We start from the raw sequence: 18,389 nt of genomic DNA, 5'->3' as shown, positions 1-18,389 counted from the left end.
ATCTTCATGAAACTTGGTCAGAATGGTAATCTTAATGATTTCAAGGTCCCGTTTGAATCTGGGTCATGTCTGGTCAAAAAATAAGTCACTAGGTCAAATTAAAAGAAAAGCTAGTTTACACTTTAGAGGCCACATTTATACCATATCTTAATGAAACTTGGTCAGAATGTTAATCTTGATGGTCTTTAGGTCAATAGGTCAGGTGAGAGATACAGGGCCTTCATGGCCCTCTTGTTATAATTTACATAGACTTATATAGGGAAAAATCTTCTTGTCCAAAACCACAGAGCCTAGGGCTTTGATATTTGGTATTGGTATGTAGCATCATCTAGTGGTCCTCTGCCAAGATGATTCAAATTATTTCCCTGGGGTCAAATATGGCCCCGCCCCGGGGGTCACATGATTTATATTGACTTATATAGGGAAAAACTTTGAAAATCTTTTTGTCCAAAACCACAGGGCCTAGGGCTTTGATATTTTGTATGTGACATCATCTAGTGGTCCTCTACTAAGATTGTTCAAATTATTTTCCTAGGGTCAAATATGGCCCTGCCCTGGGGGTCACATGGTTCATATAGATTTACAGTCTAACCTGTACTAGCGGTCATCTCTGATCAGCGGTCACCTCCGTTCAGAGGTCATTTTATGACGCCCCTGACGGATTTTCCTCTATTTTATCACTTTATTCAGCGGCCACCAAAATTGCCTCCCGACCGCCGTATTTGACCCCTTTCAGTAGCCATTTTTCTTCCAAAGACCGATTATTTTTAGGCGATAATCACCGAAGATACCCGATTTTTGAGAAGCACGTGATTGCTAAGTTTCTCGTGACTTCACCACAAGAACGACAAAATGACATGAGCTTCTCAATTAAACTGATAACCAAAGGTGTAATCCCCTTTTTGTTATGATCAAATGGCCAGTAATTATCGGCAATTAGCGTGTCACCTCATGTGAGTTTTGTTGTTCACAGTTTGATCTCGGTTAAAGAAAATACTCGATAACTAATTAGTAGCATAATATTTGCGATTTTTTTATACTTCTGTCATCAAAATACTATTAAATTTATACGAAATTAATTGTGTTTGAAAAAATATATAAACCACTCTATCTTTTACGGAACGTAACGGCAAATTAGATTTTAGCGTAGACAATAAGCGCGGAGAGTAGCTTCCCTTACCAAAATGGTGAAAATTGTAAATGAACTTGTTTTGAAGTTAGAAAATTGTCAGTAACAATTTTTGTTGTAAAAAACCACGCCGGAGTTTTAGATTGCTAAGAAGACCATTCGTATTGCGAAGGCAAATGCACGTCATTATATCCTGGTAAAATAATAATAGAAAACCGAAAAGAAATGGGCCTAAAGGCTAAACTGGTCAGAAGTCTGAAAAATACATATACTGGCTGCACCTCCGATCAGCGGTCACCTGGCTTAAGCGGCCAAATTGTCTGCTTCCCCTGGCTGGCTGCTTAAGACAGGTTAGACTGTATATAGAGAAAAACTTCTAAAATCTTCTTGTCCATAACCTACAACATTCAAATTTGGACCACATGTATAGTTTTGAGTGGCAAGATGAACCTTGACATGAGTTGACCTTGATCTTGACCTAGTGACCTACCGGTACTTTCACATTCCTGTAGCTACAGCCTTCAAATTTGGACCACATGCATAGGTTTGTGTACCGAAACAAACTTTGACCTTGACATTGACCTAGTGACCTACTTTCACATTTTTGAAGGTACAGGCTTCAAATTTGGACCACATGCATAGTTTTGTGTTCCGAAATGAAATTTGACCTTGATTTTGACCTAGTGACCTACTTTCACATTTTTCAAGCTATGGCCTTCAAATTTGGACCGTATGCATAGTTTTGTGTACCGAAATGAACTTTGACCTTGATTTTTACCTAGTACCTACTTTCACAGTTCTTAAGCTACAGCCTTCAAATTTGAAGCACATGCATAGTTTTGTGTACCGAAATGAACTTTGACCTTGAAATTGATCTAGTGACCTACTTTCACATTTCTCAAGCTACAGCTTTCAAATTTGGACCACATGCATAGTGTTGTGTAGCGAAATTAAATTTGACATTGATTTTGACCTTGAGCTAGTCTTGAAATTTAGAACATTCAAAAATGGCTCATTGGTGGGTGCCAAGATCACTCTGTGATCTCTTGTTTGTAGATATTGTTTTTATCTTGTTAACCATGTTGATAAACTGTTGCCTTCAGGTACAGGTATCATCACAAAAATTCTGAAGAAAATATGGATAGAATATAAAGACAGTTGAAGGCAGTATACACAATATAAATGCTAAAGTTTAAGAAGCAGTTAATATTTGATTTGGTTCATAAAAGTTGTATAAATAAATACATGATTTATTTTACTGCAAATTATTTTTGGACAAAACGTTTGGTTGACCCGAAAACTTTGCTTGGACAACGCACCTCCCTTGTCTGGATAATAAGTTTAGAAGCATTGAAAAGATTTAAATTAAATAGATACCAAACAGACATGGATTGGTGGACAGAGTATGCATAACTCTACATTCACCCTTTTTGGAGTAGAAAATATCTAAAGCCTTGGAATAAATGTTAATGTAGAGTTTTGAAGGCAGTTTATTCTAGATATCTGAAAAAATAATTAAATATGTACATCAGGAATTTTTCATGTCCTTTATCATGTTTATGACTTTGATAGGTAATGCATAAATTTATATTCACTTTTGACGTTTTCAGGGATGGATAAAAGTAAGAAGAAGAAAAGTTACCACAGGAGAAAGAAAAGACTTCAGTTAGACGAAGACGAAAGTGGCTGTTCAAAAAATTATTCCAGTAATAAGCGGTCAGAATCATCTACCTCAACAAGAAGTTCAACAGCTTTACGATTAACAGCAGTTTCTTCATCAGGTTCTGATGCAGGACCTGCGGCAACTACCTCATTGTCCAGATTATCCCAGAGAGCAACCCCTTCTCTACCACCACCAACAACAACTACCACTAGTATTAATGCAAGTGTTTTGCCGGGAAGAATTAGTCAAGATGCCGCCACACCACCATTAAACGAAAACAAATCAAGCGAGAATTCTGAAGGCAATGCAGCTCAGTCAACACCACCTAGAGCAGGATCAGCATCACCGGATCCAAACTGCGCGATATGTTTGGGAAAACTTGAGAACAAATCATTTACAGACAGTTGTTTTCATCAGTTCTGCTTTGTATGCTTAGTTGAATGGTCGAAGGTGAAAGCAGAATGCCCGCTATGCAAGCAGTCATTTAAAAGTATCGTACACAATGTGAGATCATATGATGATTACGATCAGTATCACATTCCACGACCAGAGGAGAGGAATCCACTTCATGAACTCTCAGGTCCTGGTGGTATTCGTTTCAGATACAGGTATATATTTTTATCACAGTTCTGTTTATTCACACATACAGATTCTGTAAATGAGTTTGAGTACAGAATTTTGCTTTATCTTTATCTATCAGTTTGTCAACATATTGGTTATGGGAGCTGCATAACTAAAAGAGAACAGTAAAAACAAATTAGTTTCAATATGTCTTCAGTTGGTTTAAAGTTGGTTCAGCTGATCTAAAAACAACAAAAGAAATGCTTCCTAAATTTGATATAATTATATCTCATTAGTCACATCTCATTCTCGTTTTGACAACAACTTTTTGTCATACTAACAAATTTTATTCTTTCCTTTTATTTATGCAGGGATTTTTGTCCTTTTAAAGTTTATAAACTGACTCTGGTAATTAGAGTTGACCAAAACCAGAAAATATTATGCATTCAGAATTGAATTATTTGACAGTATAATATAAACTCTGATTTGAAAAAATAAAAATAGTAGCAATACTTCCATGAGTAGACCATAAAATTTCCAATAAAAAGACATTATTTGGGTGCATAAAGCTTTGTATGACTCAACTTCATGTTGTAAAACTAAATGATCATTCTTAACTAACCATGATTACTGTATTATTATTATTATTGTTATGATAATGATGATGATGGTGATTATTATTACTACAATTATTATAATGATGTCGTGAAAAATGCTTTTATATTGTAATAATATGTTTGACAGGACCACTGTCACAGATCATCGCTATGCTACACTGGCTGATCGTATTAACAGGGAAATTGAAAGTCGTCTGCTACAGCGACCATCGAGATCACTGCCAATTCCTAATTATAGACGCCTTCGACAGCCAGCTAACTCGGACTTCAGACGTAGCATCTATTTACAACGGCTGAAATTAGACACTCAGCAGTTGAATACTAGAAGACGTGTGAGGGAGACATCGCCAACATTTTTCCGTGATAATCCCGCTCAGACTCATCGTCTTGTGCCATGGGTGAACAGGGAACTGAATGCTCTTCTTCAAGGTCATGGCGAACAAGTAGCATTTGTCCTTGACCTCATTATGGGTTTGATAAAAAGATATCCAATAGATAGCGAAGAGTTTTATCAACATGTGTTCCCATACATTGGCCGTCACACTCGCCAATTCATGCAAGAGTTTTTGACGTTTGCCAGATCACCATACCATATGGCAGCTTACGATCGTCACAGTTCATATGTTCCCAGTGATGAACCGCATCATGATTCAGATTCTGACTCAGATCACAGAGCAGGTATAGACAAAATTTTCAGCTTGGCAGTTAAATTATAATCATAGGGAATGAAGTTGTTTGCTACAACTATCAGTTTATCTTTTCATATTTAGGTCAGCTTAAAGTTAAAATAATATATAAATTAATTAAATCTGAAAGATGAAAAATTTGGAATTAATTTACTAGAAAAATTATATTCAACGAACAGTGTGAATTTATGTTACTGCACTAATTATAGTGTACCAAAACTTCATAATACACCCAAAATACAAAGTATATGGGGACTTTATTTGAGTCACACATGTCTGTGCATCCATCTGTCCATATTTATGTCTGGTTCTTATCTGACAGAAAGATTTTTAGCTCCACTATTCGGAGAATAGGGGGGTTATTCTTCTCGCCCCGGCATTGGTGTCGTCGTGACTTTTCTTGGTTAAAGTTTTTCGGCAACCTTTGTTTTTATGCCCCCGAAGGGAGGCATATAGTTTTTTCAGTCTGTCAGTCTGTCGGTCTGTCCGCAATTTTCGTGTCCGGTCCATATCTTTGTCATCAATGGATGGATTTTCAAATAACTTGGCATGAATGTGTACCACAGTAAGATGACATGTCGTGCGCAAGACCCAGGTCCGTAGCTCAAAGGTCAAGGTCACACTTAGACGTTAAAGGTCATTTTTCATGATAGTGCATTCGTGTCCGGTCCATATCTTTGTCATCGATGGATGGATTTTCAAATAACTTGGCATGAATGCGTACCACAGTAAGACTGCGTGTCGCGCGCAAGACCAAGGTCCGTAGCTCAAAGGTCAAGGTCACACTTAGACGTTAAAGGTCATTTTTTTATGATAGTGCATTCGTGTCCGGTCCATATCTTTGTCATCCATCGATGGATTTCAAATAACTTGGCATGAATTTGTACCACAGTAAGACGACGTGTCGCGCGCAATACCCAGGTCCGTAGCTCAAAGGTCAAGGTCACACTTAGACGTTAAAGGTCATATTTCATGATAGTGCATTGATGGGCGTGTCCGGTCCATATCTTTGTCATTCATGCATGGATTTTAAAATTTTTGGGCATGAATGTGTAGCACAGTAAGACGACGTGTCGCGCGCAAGACCCAGGTCCGTAGGTCAAAGGTCCTAAACTCTAACATCGGCCATAACTATTCATTCAAAGTGCCATCGGCGGCATGTGTCATCCTATGGAGACAGCTCTTGTTCTTTGTTACTATTGCATAATTATATCTTACTGTATCTTCACATAAACATTGTCCAGCATACAAACAAAATATGTGCATGGGCTGGGCCCATTGTACATAAGGTCAAGGTCACAAAGGTGTTATACTTTGGTTATTTTTAAGGTTAAAATTTTTCGGCAACCTTTGTTTTTCTGTCATTAGCTCCACTATTCAGAGAATAGGGGGGCTATTCTACTCGCCCCAGTGCCAGCGTTGGTTAAAGTTTTTCAGCAACCTTTGTTTTTCTGACATATCTTTGTTGCTATTGCTTATATCTTACTGAAAGTTCACATAAATATTTTCCAGCATGCAAACAAAGTATGTGCAGAGGCTGGGCCCATTATACCCAAGGTCAAGGTCACCAAGGTGTTATACTTAGGTTATTTTTAAGGTTAAAGTTTTTCGGCAAACTTTGTTTTTCTGTTATATCTTTGTTATTATTGCTTATATCTTACTATAACTTCACACAAACATTGTCCAGCATACAAAATATTTGCAGGGGCTGGGCCCATTATACCCAAGCAGGGCTTTTTCAGGGGGTTTTGGGAAAAAGGCCCCTGGTCATATTGGGAATTTTTGACGCGGTAAATTGTCAAATTTGGGAAAATATACTGACAAATTAAGTGAGTTTTTAATTAATATATGATTAGTTTAAATCTTCAGTTTCAAATTTTACTGGTAGACAGTATCCCCTTGTGAAATTTTGAGAATTGTTTTCAGGATTGTGTTCCAGTATTGCCTAAAAATACAGTAACTATTTATTTGTCATGCAATAATTTTTGTTTAGTTTGTTTTCAACAAAGTTATAACTGAAATTATCCAAAAAGTAGAATGGCAAAGTGCCTGTATTATCGAGTGTAAAAACTGGGTCGCGAAAATATGTGACAATTGATTTTAATGGTATAAGAACTACCTGTCAACATGTTTTGGGTACTTTATTCAATTAATATTTGTGTTTTTATGCATTTTGAGAGGTTTTTGCATACAAATCACACATTTCTTCAGCAAAATCTTGTAATTATTTTTTGCCGAGGTTGCAGACGGTCAGGTTACTAAAAATAGAAACGAGTTGGTTTTTCCAACATTTTGTTTAATTTACTTGGCAAACAAAACTAATTGTGCAAGAATTATTATTGAAAAACAGAAAGTAACTGATTTCAATGGGAAATTTTTCATTGGATTGGGAATTTTTTGCTCCAGATTGGGAAAAATAGAGCATTTTTGGCATTGGGAATGGGGCCGAATATCGGCCCCGTGAGATAGGGTGAAAAAGCCCTGCCAAGGTCAAGGTCATCAACGTGTTATACTTAGGTTATTTTTAAGGTTAAAGTTTTTTGGCAACCTTTCTTTTTCTGTCATATCTTTGTTACTGTTGCTTTTATCTTACTGTAACATCACATAAACATTGTCCAGCATACAAACAAAGTATGTGCATGGATCTGGGCCCATTATACCCAAGGTCAAGGTCACAAGGTTGTTATACATTATTTTCATGTTAAATTTTTTTGAAAGCTTTGTTTATAGACCTATCTTTGGTTATTTCAAAGATAATGACTTGAAATTGAAAATATTTCTGTATGATGTGTGTTACAATCCCCATAACTCTAATTGTTTTTTTGACAGAATTATGCCCCTTTCAATTTTTTGGCAATCTTTGCTTTCTTGATGCTACTTTAGTACAATATAAGATAAAGACTTGAAACTTGAAATGTATCCTTATCATCATCATCTGCATGAGTGGTAACAATCCCCATAACTCTGATTTGTATTTTTGACCAAATTATGCCACTTTCATGCTTTAATTTTTTTATAAACTTCGTTTTCTGGACATAACTTTGGTACTATATAAGATAATGACTTGAAACTCAAAATATATCTTTACCATCATCATCTGCATGTGTGGTAACGATCCCAATAACTCTAATTTGTGTTCTTGACAGAATTATGCCCCTTGGTGTATCTTCCTTTTAAAAGTAGAGGTCTCTTATTGAGACATATATTCATTTTACTGTCCAGAGCTCCAGATAAGCTGCGTAATTGCGTATTTACACAATTAAAATTGCAGAAAACCCAATTGAATTCATACAGTGTAAGTAATGAAACGCAACTAAAATTCCTAATACCCAATTCATAAAAAATAGCTTGCGTATCGCATTTTCCTTATTACTAGAACGGCTACGAGACTTTAACACTAGATTTGACTGACTGCTTATACATTACCGCAGAACAGGTTGCAATTTATCGGAAAAATCACAGGACCATTCAGTCGGCTGATCGGTGTTATTTGGATACTTTTAAACAATTTTACGCCGATAAAATGTAAAAGAGTTGAAGAATAAACATTGTTGCAGCACAAACTAATTAGTGGGATATTTTGCTGTTCAGCAATGAGAGTTATCTGTTTGTGACGATGTAGTGTCACCAATACTGGATGATATCTTTTGGGAGAATGCATATTGTGGTGACCACATCGTTCGCGATATTGTAGATGAACTGATCTCCGACTTCATTAAAAGTGAAAAAGAAAACAACAGTATGAAACATTCATTACAATTTTAAATACATTTTTGTATTAAACATTGAAGGGCACCATTTAAGTACTTAGCTACTTAGTCAATCCTGTTCAATGATATATACCATGTATACTGTAAGCAAAAAATACTCAATTGTTAGTGCGAGATTGGTAAAATACCCAGTTGGTTTTAGCAAATACCCAATTACTTCTGAAAAGGCTGGGTAATGATATTATTTTTACCCAATTCAAATTTCGAATACCCAAATTCAGACAAAAAGTGATGGGTAAATACCCATTTGCACCAAAAGCTTATCTGAAGCTCTGACTGTCAAATCGCCGAATAGTGGAGCGTGCTGTTTTACGGACAGCTCTTGTTATAAAATTTGCATCAGTTATTAACCCAGGTTACTAGGTCCAAGGTCACACTTGGGAAGTCAGAGGTCAAAGAACTTAAATTAGTGTCTGCTGATTTTCTTAAACTTGCATGTATTGTTAACCTTATCTAGATCTATCACATGCAGAGTGCACAGCCCTGGTCATTATTTTAAAGGTCAGTGTCACTTGAAGGCCAAATGTAATGATCACTTTACTTGCCCTGTATCAAAGCAGCATCTAGTGGTATTAATCCCCTTTAGTGATAGCTTTAGTTGTTGTTCATCTGTCATGGGTCTATTTAGGACTACCGGTATTATCCAAAACAGCAGGTTGGATATTAAGTTAGCTATGTAGGAAGGGTAGCTATTTATGTTGTGCATAAATTATCATCAGCCTTTTTCATTGGTTGAGTAAGTGTTTGTCCTCATTGAAGTTGGTAGATTTGCTGGCTGGTTGGAAGTAACCATTCACCAATAGTGCTAGCATTTGCAGCATGTACTATTGAATGATTTTGTGTTTAGCTGGCGATTGATTTTTTTGATTTGCCCTTTGAAATACTGATAAATGTTTTTAAGCACAAAGTGCTCATGGTGAGCTATTGCCATCACGCTGTATCTGTCATCTGGTTGTCATCAACAATGTCTTTAAAACGACATCTCTTCCAAAACCACTGAATGGATATTGATGAAACTTGGCCAGGATGTTCCTTGAATGGTCCTCTACCAAACTTGTTCAAACATTCTGCTTGGTTGCACATTGGGGCCACCAGAGCTAAAAATAGAAAAATCTTCAAACAACATCTCCACCTAAACCGCTGGTCCAATTTTGAAATATTTTCACACAAATGGTCCTTGTACGACTTTCTGCCAATATTGTAGAAATTACTCCAATTCGTTAAAAAACATGGCCACCAGAGGGCGTGATCACTTTTCCCTATATGTGTATAGTGGAAAATTTAAAAATCTTGTGTGTAACTGCTGGCCCAATTTTAAAATAATTTCACACAAATGGTCCTTGTGTGACTTTCTACCAAGATTGTTCAAATTATTCTGATTTGTAAAAAAACATGGCTGCGGTCACTTTCCCTATATGTTTATAGTGGAAACATTAAAAAAAATTCTTGTATGAAACTGCTGGCTCAATTTTAAATAATTTTTCACAAAAAAGTCCTTGTGTGACCTTCTACCTAGATTGTTCAAATTATTTTGATTTTTCATAAAACATTGCCACCAGGGGGAGTTGTCACTTTTTCCCCATATTTATATATTGGAAACTCCAAAATGTTCCTGTCAGAAACAGCAGGCTCAATTTTAAAACAAGTTTACTCATAAAACTATGTTTCTTGGATATTTGGCGTATGATATCAGCATTTGACTCTCTAAGACTACCATAATTATTTAAATTATTACCCTAGGTTCAAAAATGGCCATGCCCATATGTGTGACATGTATAATAATATAGGCTAATATAAATGAAACCTTGAATGTCTTCTTCTCTGAATCCATAATAGCTAGAGCCTTGATAATCATATAAACCTAATTCTGTACTTGTACCGTTAAGTTATACAAACACACTTGAAGCCTTTTATACAGGTGAACGCTTTAGGATCAATGACCATTTTTTTTTTTTTTTTTTTTTTTAATCCCCTGCTGTGGCAGAGGGATTATAGGAATGGTCTGCGTCGGTCCTTCCGTCCGTAACAAAATCGTGTCCGGTCCATATCTCCTAAACCCCTTGAAGGATTTTCATGAGACTTGGGTCAAATGATCACCTCATCAAGACGATGTGCAGAACCCATGAGTCAGCCTTGTCAGTTCAAAGTCAAGGTCACAACTCAAGGTCAAAGGTTTGAGCCTGCCATTTTGTGTCCGCTCTATATCTCCTAAACCCCTTGAAGGAATTTTATAAAACTTGGGTCAAATGATCACCTCATCAAGACGATATGCAGAACCCATGAGTCAGCCATGCCAGCTTAAGGTCAAGGTCACAACTCAAGGTCAAAGGTTTGAGCCTGCCATTTTGTGTCCGCTCTATATCTCTTAAACCCCTTGAAGGAATTTTATAAAACTTGGGTCAAATGATCACCTCATCAAGACAATGTGCAGAACCCATGAGTCAGGGGTGCCGGCTCAAGGTCAAGGTCACAACTTAGGGTCAAAGGTTTGAACCTTCCATTTTGTGTCCGCTCTATATCTCCTAAACCCCTTGAAGGATTTTCATCAAACTTGGGTCAAACGATCACCTCATCAAGGCGATGTGCAGAACTTACGAGTCAGCCATGTCGGCTCAAGGTCAAGGTCACAACTGAAGGTCAAAGGTTTGAGCCTTCCATTTGTGTCTGCTCTATATCTCCTAAACCCCTTGAAGGAATTTTATAAAACTTGGGTCAAATGATTACCTCATCAGAACGATGTGCAGAAATTATGAGTCAACCATGCCAGCTCAAGGTCAAGGTCACAACTAAGGGTCGAAGGTTTGAGCCTTCCATTTGGTGTCCACTCTGTATCTCCTTAACCCCTTGAAGGATTTTCATCAAACTTGGGTCAAATGATCACCTCATCAAGAACTCATGAGTCAGCCATGTCAACTCAAGGTTAAGGTCACAACTGAAAGTCAAAGGTTTCAGCTCTGTATCTCCTAAACCCCTTGAAGGATTTTCATGAAACTTTGGTCAAATGATCACCTCATCAAGACGTTGTGCAGAATTCATGAGTCAGCCATGTCAGTTCAAGGTCAAGGTCAGAGCTAAAATCAAAGGTTTTACCCTTTCACTATCCATAGCAGTGGTGGGGGATTTAGCTGTCTTTCAGACTGCCTTGTTTTAAATGCATTGCTCCTTATTTAAAATTGAATTGGGACTGTATGGTGGGGTTTTGGGTTTTACTAAAAAAATCTTTGATTTGTTCCAATTTTCAGCTATAAGGGATGATGGTAATGATAGTGATGTTATAGTGGTCTCCCCTGGAAATTCTCCAGTGTCTGAAAATAGGAACCGTCAACCTCCACCTCCAAGAAGAGAAGATAGCAGCTTAGATAATTGGGAAAACAGTGTCCTGACAGCTGGAGATCCATATTTTCCTGGTTTTGCTCCAATTATGAGGACATACAGGAATGAGGATCTTCCTTCTATGCATCCTTACACAGGATTAAGGTGAGTTTACTTCAGAAAGATGTCTATCAGTTGGACAATTTCATTTTAAAATTCTATATCCATTTTACTTCTACTGATTTTAGTAATGAAACAAGCTGACAAAGACTAATACAAATCAGGGTTCCTTGGAAGCTCCCAAGCTGTGGGCATTAAACCAATTTTTGTCGAGTCCGCCTGCGGAAGCGAAGACATAGTCATCCAAATGGGTGTTCGAGTACGTGCGTGCATCCGTCTGTTCGTGCGTACATTCGTCCGTCCGTCCGTCTGGATTTGTTCAGACCATAACTGACATGCATGGAGCAATCTTGTTTATCTTTATTAAATGGTTCCACATGACTAATTTTAGGGGCTTCTAGAACTAAAATAGAATAGACAACACTCAAAAAAATCTTTTACTAAGTACTACTCAAATCAAGTATTTTTTTACTTATTTTAAGTAAAACTTCAAGTAAAAAAAGTTGTCAGAAATTCAAGTAATTCATAAGTAATACTTAGTAATTAATTACTAGTTAATTACTAAGTAAAAGAAATACTTAGTAATTAATTACTGGTTAATTAATAAGTAAAAGAAATACTTAGTAATTAATTACTGGGTTAATTACTAAGTAAAAATTACTTAGCAAAAACATTACTTAGTAAATATTTTCCTTAGTAAATATAAATTACTCAGTAAAGCATTACTAAGTAATTGTTTCACTAACAAATTACTGAGTAAAAAAAAAATACTAAGTATTACGAACACTTAGTAATACTGAAAGTAATAAAATTACTTCAGTTAAGAATACTTTCAGTATTTTTATTACTTAGTGTAAGGAAAAATGGTACAGGTTTCTGGACAGTTCTGTCTTATATTCTGGAGAGGTATTTGACCGGATACAAAGGAGTAACATAGATTGGTTGGTGTATGGAGCTCACACAAAGCTGGTCTGGTTTGACTATGATAGTGCAAACTTAATGTAAACAGTGTAATAAATAAGAAAAAGTATATGTAATCAAATGATGATTAAAGTTTATATATTTATTGCAATTATGATAATACACAAAGCACATAAAGTCAATCCAATATTTACATCACATGAGCATGAAATATAAGAACTGTCCGGTTGACAGCATGCACACTCCACTAATTGGCAATTTGACAGTAAAACGAATTTATGTCAATAAGAGACCTCTACCTTTAAAAGAAGAAACACCAAGATGATGATGGTAAAGATATATTTTGAGTTTCAAGTTATCAAAGGTATGTCCAAAAATGAAATTTGTCAAAAAATTTAAGTATGAAAGAGGCAAAATTTGGTCAAAAATACAAATCAGTCAGGGGGATTGTTACCTTACATGCTGATAAAGATACATTTTAATTACATTTCAAGTCCATATCATATATTTTACTAAAGTTATATCCAGAATTAAAAAGTGAAGATTGTCTAAAAACTTTAGTATGAAAGGAGCATATTATCTTTCAAAGTACCAAAGAAATGTCCATAAACAAAATTTATTTATTTGGGTTTAACGTTGCACCAACACAGTACAAACAAAGCTTTTGAAAAAAAAAATACATGAAAATAATTCCAAGTAAAACAAATTGTTGACCTTAACCTTGGGTTTCATGAGTCCAGCACCTGCATACTTTCTATGCTGGACAATGTTTATGTGAAGTTACATTCATGCAGATAAAAGCAATAGTAACAAAGAAAAACAGATGTTGCTAACAGAAAGCTCATGCTAACGCATTCTCCAAATAGTGGAGCTAAAACAAAGAAATTACAACTGGTATAATATATACCGTATTTGATTAATTAGACAACAATATAAATACAGCAGCTTTCCAAATCTTAAAATGGACAAGGAAGACCTGGGTAAACAAAACTCGATAAACAAATGCCCATGAAGTGTTTCCAAAAATGCTTAATTTGTCTTCGCAAATAAATCAAACATTTTGAGACCTCCACCCCAGGACCTGGGTCATAAACCTGATACACCTCAATATGGTGAACATTTGTGTGAAATTATTTTGAAATCCCTTGATAAATGGCAGAAATATGGACCAGACAATAAACACCAGATTTCTGAGATATGAGCTAGGTGTCTGCTTCTTGCATTATTTTATTGCTTCTTGCGTTATTTTAACTTAAGGAAAATTTATGCCATGTTATTTCAAAATCCCTTCATCAATGACAGTTATGAACCAGACAAGAACTAGACCTCGTTAACCTTTAACCTGTGTGACCTTGACGACTTGTCCCATTATGGTAATCATTTAATGCAAAGTTATATATTTCAAAATTCCTTCGTGGATGGCAGATTTATTGACCGGACATGAAACTAACCGTGTTAACCTTACATCTCCAAGTGTGACCTTGACCTTGAAGCTGGGTATATTGGTGTTGCACATGAAACAGCATCTCATTATGGTGAACATTTATGTCAAATTATTGCATAGGCCTTGAACTTTCAGACAAAAATTCAATAGCTTTGATAGGAACAGAGATATCTGACTTTATAAAAAAAACTTTAACCAACGGCCATTCTGACACCAGGGTGAATGCAATAGCTCTACTTTTTTCTTCGAATATTCGAGTTAACAATGGGTTGAGCTATTACACTTTTGCAAGCCAGATGAATGACATCATCACATATTTCACACAGTTTTACGCTTGATCTTCCCAAAACTGCTATCAAAATCTCAGAAAAAATTATATGTGATTGATCATTAGCTTTAAAGATATTTTAAATGAAAACCTTATTTTTTTTTATTTAATCGGAACACGAATCACAATGCTTACACGTAAATTAATTCTACATTTTATTATATAATTTTATGTACTTAGGATTTCAGATTTTCAGAATTATATGTATCACATAAACCTTCCCTAATGCTACAAAATAATTTCTAACCAAATGCTTGGTCAATAAAGAGAATCCAGCTGAATGACAATTTTTCATTTAGTTCAAAAGCGGTATATGTTAATTACATATTGATAATTTATGTTTCAAAATAAAAATAAAATAACAACAACAAGAGTACAGGAGACAGCACTCTCGACTAATCCGATGCTGGATAGTGAAACTGGGCACATTTGAAAAAGCTAGTTGGAGCTGTCACTTGGGTGTTTAATGACTTCAGCATGTATGAAATATTTGGATAATAGCTAGAGTCTGTGTCAAAAGTATTAAGTAATAAGGACCAACTGTATAAAAACATTAAATATTAAGTATAATTCATAGCAAAAAGGGGGCATAATTCATGAAATATAGGTGCAACATTGATGCACCTTGTGTCATGTTGAATCAATTCCATTTTGTAGTAACTCGAGATTCAGTGAAAATGCATAAAAATTAACCTTTAACTCAAAGTAAAAGGGGAATAATTCATGAAAAATTTGTGTCAGAGTTATCGACCTTGTGTCATATGAAGTGGGTAATAAGGTGGAACAACTATTTTAAGTTTGAATCAAATCCACTTAGTAATAATTGAGATTAAGTGAAAGTGCATCAAAACTTTACCTTATGTTGAACAATTAATTTAAGTTTGAATCAAATCCATTTAATTATAACTGAGATAAAGTAAAAGTGCAATAAAACTTTTACCTGGAATTCTAAGTAACAAGGGTGTGGGGGGATAAGTCATCAAATATTGGTGCCAGAGTTATGACCCTTGTGCCATATGATGTGGTTGAGGATAAGAAACAACTATTTTAATTTCGAAGTAAATCCATCAAGAAATAACAAAGATAAAGAGAAAGTGCATCAAACCATTAACCAAAGTGCAGACACGGAAGGACGCCGACCCTAGGGCTGTGGATCGTCAGACAAGTGGAGATCCGATCCGATCTGCGAGTCGGGGCTGACGATTCACAGATTCGAACCACAGATCAAAAGCAACAACTTGTAAGGATACAAAAATGCAAGCCTGTTATTTTTGTACTGTTTTCTGTATGGAATCTAAGCTTTGCAGTTCTCATAGTGCTCAGTTTAATAGTTTTGACCTATGTTTAATGTTTTGCTCATTAATTAAAGTCAGGTTTCGCGGGTGGACTTCTGTAATGTCCGTACATTCTTGCAGATGAATGGTATGACGTCAGTCATTAATAATCACAATATTTTAAGTAACAGTTCCGCATTTTTTTGATAAGAAAATTTTATTTCTTGGACAGAAATTTTGTATCTAACTTTTTATTGAATTTAGTTACTTAAATGAAAAATGTCTATTCGGTGGCAGGGGAGTACAGATTTGCGAATTCCACATTGACGTGTGGGTACCAGTGTTGAAATATCCATAGAAATCTCATTTTTGCTTATTTTTCTTTGAAACTACTATGGACTATTGCAGATACTATAGACTACATAAAAATGACTCTCCGGTCCTATGCACCTGTCGCTTTCCATGCCAGATGTAGTGAAAATTTGCCAAATCACCCAAATTTTATAGACCAAAATTAGCCTAACCGGGCCTCACTTTGAACTCTGCCATTCATCCTTTTTGTATTTTTAAATCCAATTTCGTGGCATATATGTATAGTGCGAACATAGATGCATATCCAGGTGGTGTGGAATGTGTCTCCCAACCACCACTTTATTTCCCTAATTTTCACTTGAAAAAAAGTGGATGGATAACAGCCGAGCGTCTGGTCGACTTTTTGTTCTGATGTTTATGTTTTAGCCTGAACCGGAAGTACGGAGCTAGGAATTTTAAAACACCCGCCATGTAGAATCATTAACCGTTCCTCATTCCCCAGATATATTCAAGAATTAATAATGATAAATAACCAGTAAGATAGATATGCCTTTATATCTACCCTGTCCTGTTTATACAGAAAATCGACCGGGGCCAAACCTTCACTGTTTTGACAGATAATTTTAGTTCGAAAATAAGACCGATGCTATAACTCTACCTAAGACATCTGTTTACATCCGGTTTAGAATCTGACAACGCGCAATCGTCTTAGATGTGCAAGAAAATTCGATGAAGACGTTTAATTTGGCTTTAATTTAGTTTTCTTGATAGAATTTTACAAATTGCATGTATCAATGAAAAAGATCGCGATCCAACGATCTTGACAATGACGAATATCCGTACTCGAACTTTTGGTCAAACTCGTGGATATCCGAGTACTCGGATACTCGTTACAGCCCTAGCCGACCCCAGGTCAAGTAGGATAGCTCTCCATACTTTGTATAGTCAAGCTAAAAAATGTTTATAAAACAATCACAGAATAGTCCTTTCAATGGTATATTTATATTTCAGAAAATGTTCTCTTCTGGCATAGCGTCTAGAAAAGTCTGATAAGACTTCATAGCCTTTGTTAATGTTGCAAGGTCCTTCTCGTGTACAAGGTCTTGCAGAACTTTCTGCTGAATGAACAGCAGAGATCCATTTACGTTACATGGATATGGAACCTCTGCTGTGTAGTAAGCCCCCATAAGAGACAGAATGGCCTCTGCTGCTGAGGAGCATTTCAGCAGCACTTCTTCTTTATTGAATAAAATAAAGGCCATCTTGTCTCCGATTTTCTGTGCCATTACCCAGAAGCTTCCATCCGCTTGGCTTTTGTGCTCTTTAGCAACGTTCTGCCAGGTGTCCTCAACCTGTAAAAATATATTATCTGTTTTGAATTTTGTCCCTTAATTTTACAATCATTAATTACAACTTGATTACCACATACATATTTTTTTGCAAATGCAAATTTTCATACAGGAATTTTAAGGTTTGGCAGTTAATTGTCGAAACTATAATCTTAAGAGTTTTATTACAGGACATAATGAATAAACTTTTGTAACTGTTCTTTAATTGAAGAGTGCATGGCAAATCAGTTCATGTGAAGAATTCCTCTTTAACGCTTAGTCTGCTGGCGGCAAGTAATTCTGTCTTTGCGACCAGTGCAGACCACATCAGTGCAGTCTGATCATGGTCTGCACTGTTCCCTATTCAGTCAGTATCTTTTTGGTTAGCACCCATTTTAACAGCTTATGGTACTGTCCAAATTGAAAGATGGACAAGTTCATTATAGAAATTTAGCAGGGTTAAAAACATTTTTGGGTCTACTTCATTGAAAATATAGGATTAAAAGATAAAAACATTTCTGGGTCTACTTCATTGAAAATATAGAATTAATATATCTACCTTAGCCACATGCATTAGACTGCTGGTCAGTGGTGGTTTCTGGCTGCCTGTTTTTGAGGTAATGACAATAGGCAGTCTTGAGTAGGCTGCAACAACCTTCTGATCTAAAAAAAACGACAACATAACAAAAAACCAGAACCCTATTCTTGAGTTTATATTACCATTTTACAATTAAGCAACTGACACAGATCTCCTCTTTTTTACTATTTCTTTCAAAACTATGAACTGAGGCTGGTAGACTTTTGCTGTTTAAGTAAACAGGAAACAATTAATACTGCAATCTTTTAAAGCATCTTTGCATAAACAGTAAGAAATACTGGATAATGATAATGCAGTCATGTTCACACCTGCCCTAAATATCTTTC

General features: G+C 35.9%; 1 protein-coding gene across 3 annotated transcripts in view; it reads left to right on the top strand.

Annotated features, from left to right (window-relative positions):
- Positions 1–18,389, top strand: part of LOC123525505 (E3 ubiquitin-protein ligase Topors-like) — a 59,423-nt gene that overhangs the window by 16,433 nt on the left and 24,601 nt on the right. For all 3 annotated transcript variants that reach the window (XM_045304600.2, XM_045304602.2, XM_053537819.1), the window contains exons 2-4: positions 2,740–3,400; positions 4,098–4,648; positions 11,669–11,903. In XM_045304600.2, the coding sequence (XP_045160535.2) occupies positions 2,742–3,400; positions 4,098–4,648; positions 11,669–11,903 (1,445 nt within the window). In that variant the 5' untranslated portion in view covers positions 2,740–2,741. The remainder of the gene's footprint in view (positions 1–2,739; positions 3,401–4,097; positions 4,649–11,668; positions 11,904–18,389) is intronic.

Source organism: Mercenaria mercenaria, chromosome 3 (genome assembly GCF_021730395.1).
Source record: "Mercenaria mercenaria strain notata chromosome 3, MADL_Memer_1, whole genome shotgun sequence".
In the NCBI taxonomy this organism is placed as follows: Eukaryota; Metazoa; Mollusca; class Bivalvia; order Venerida; family Veneridae; genus Mercenaria; species Mercenaria mercenaria.
Note: the sequence above shows the minus strand (reverse complement) of the source record. Positions and strands in the feature narration are given on the sequence as shown.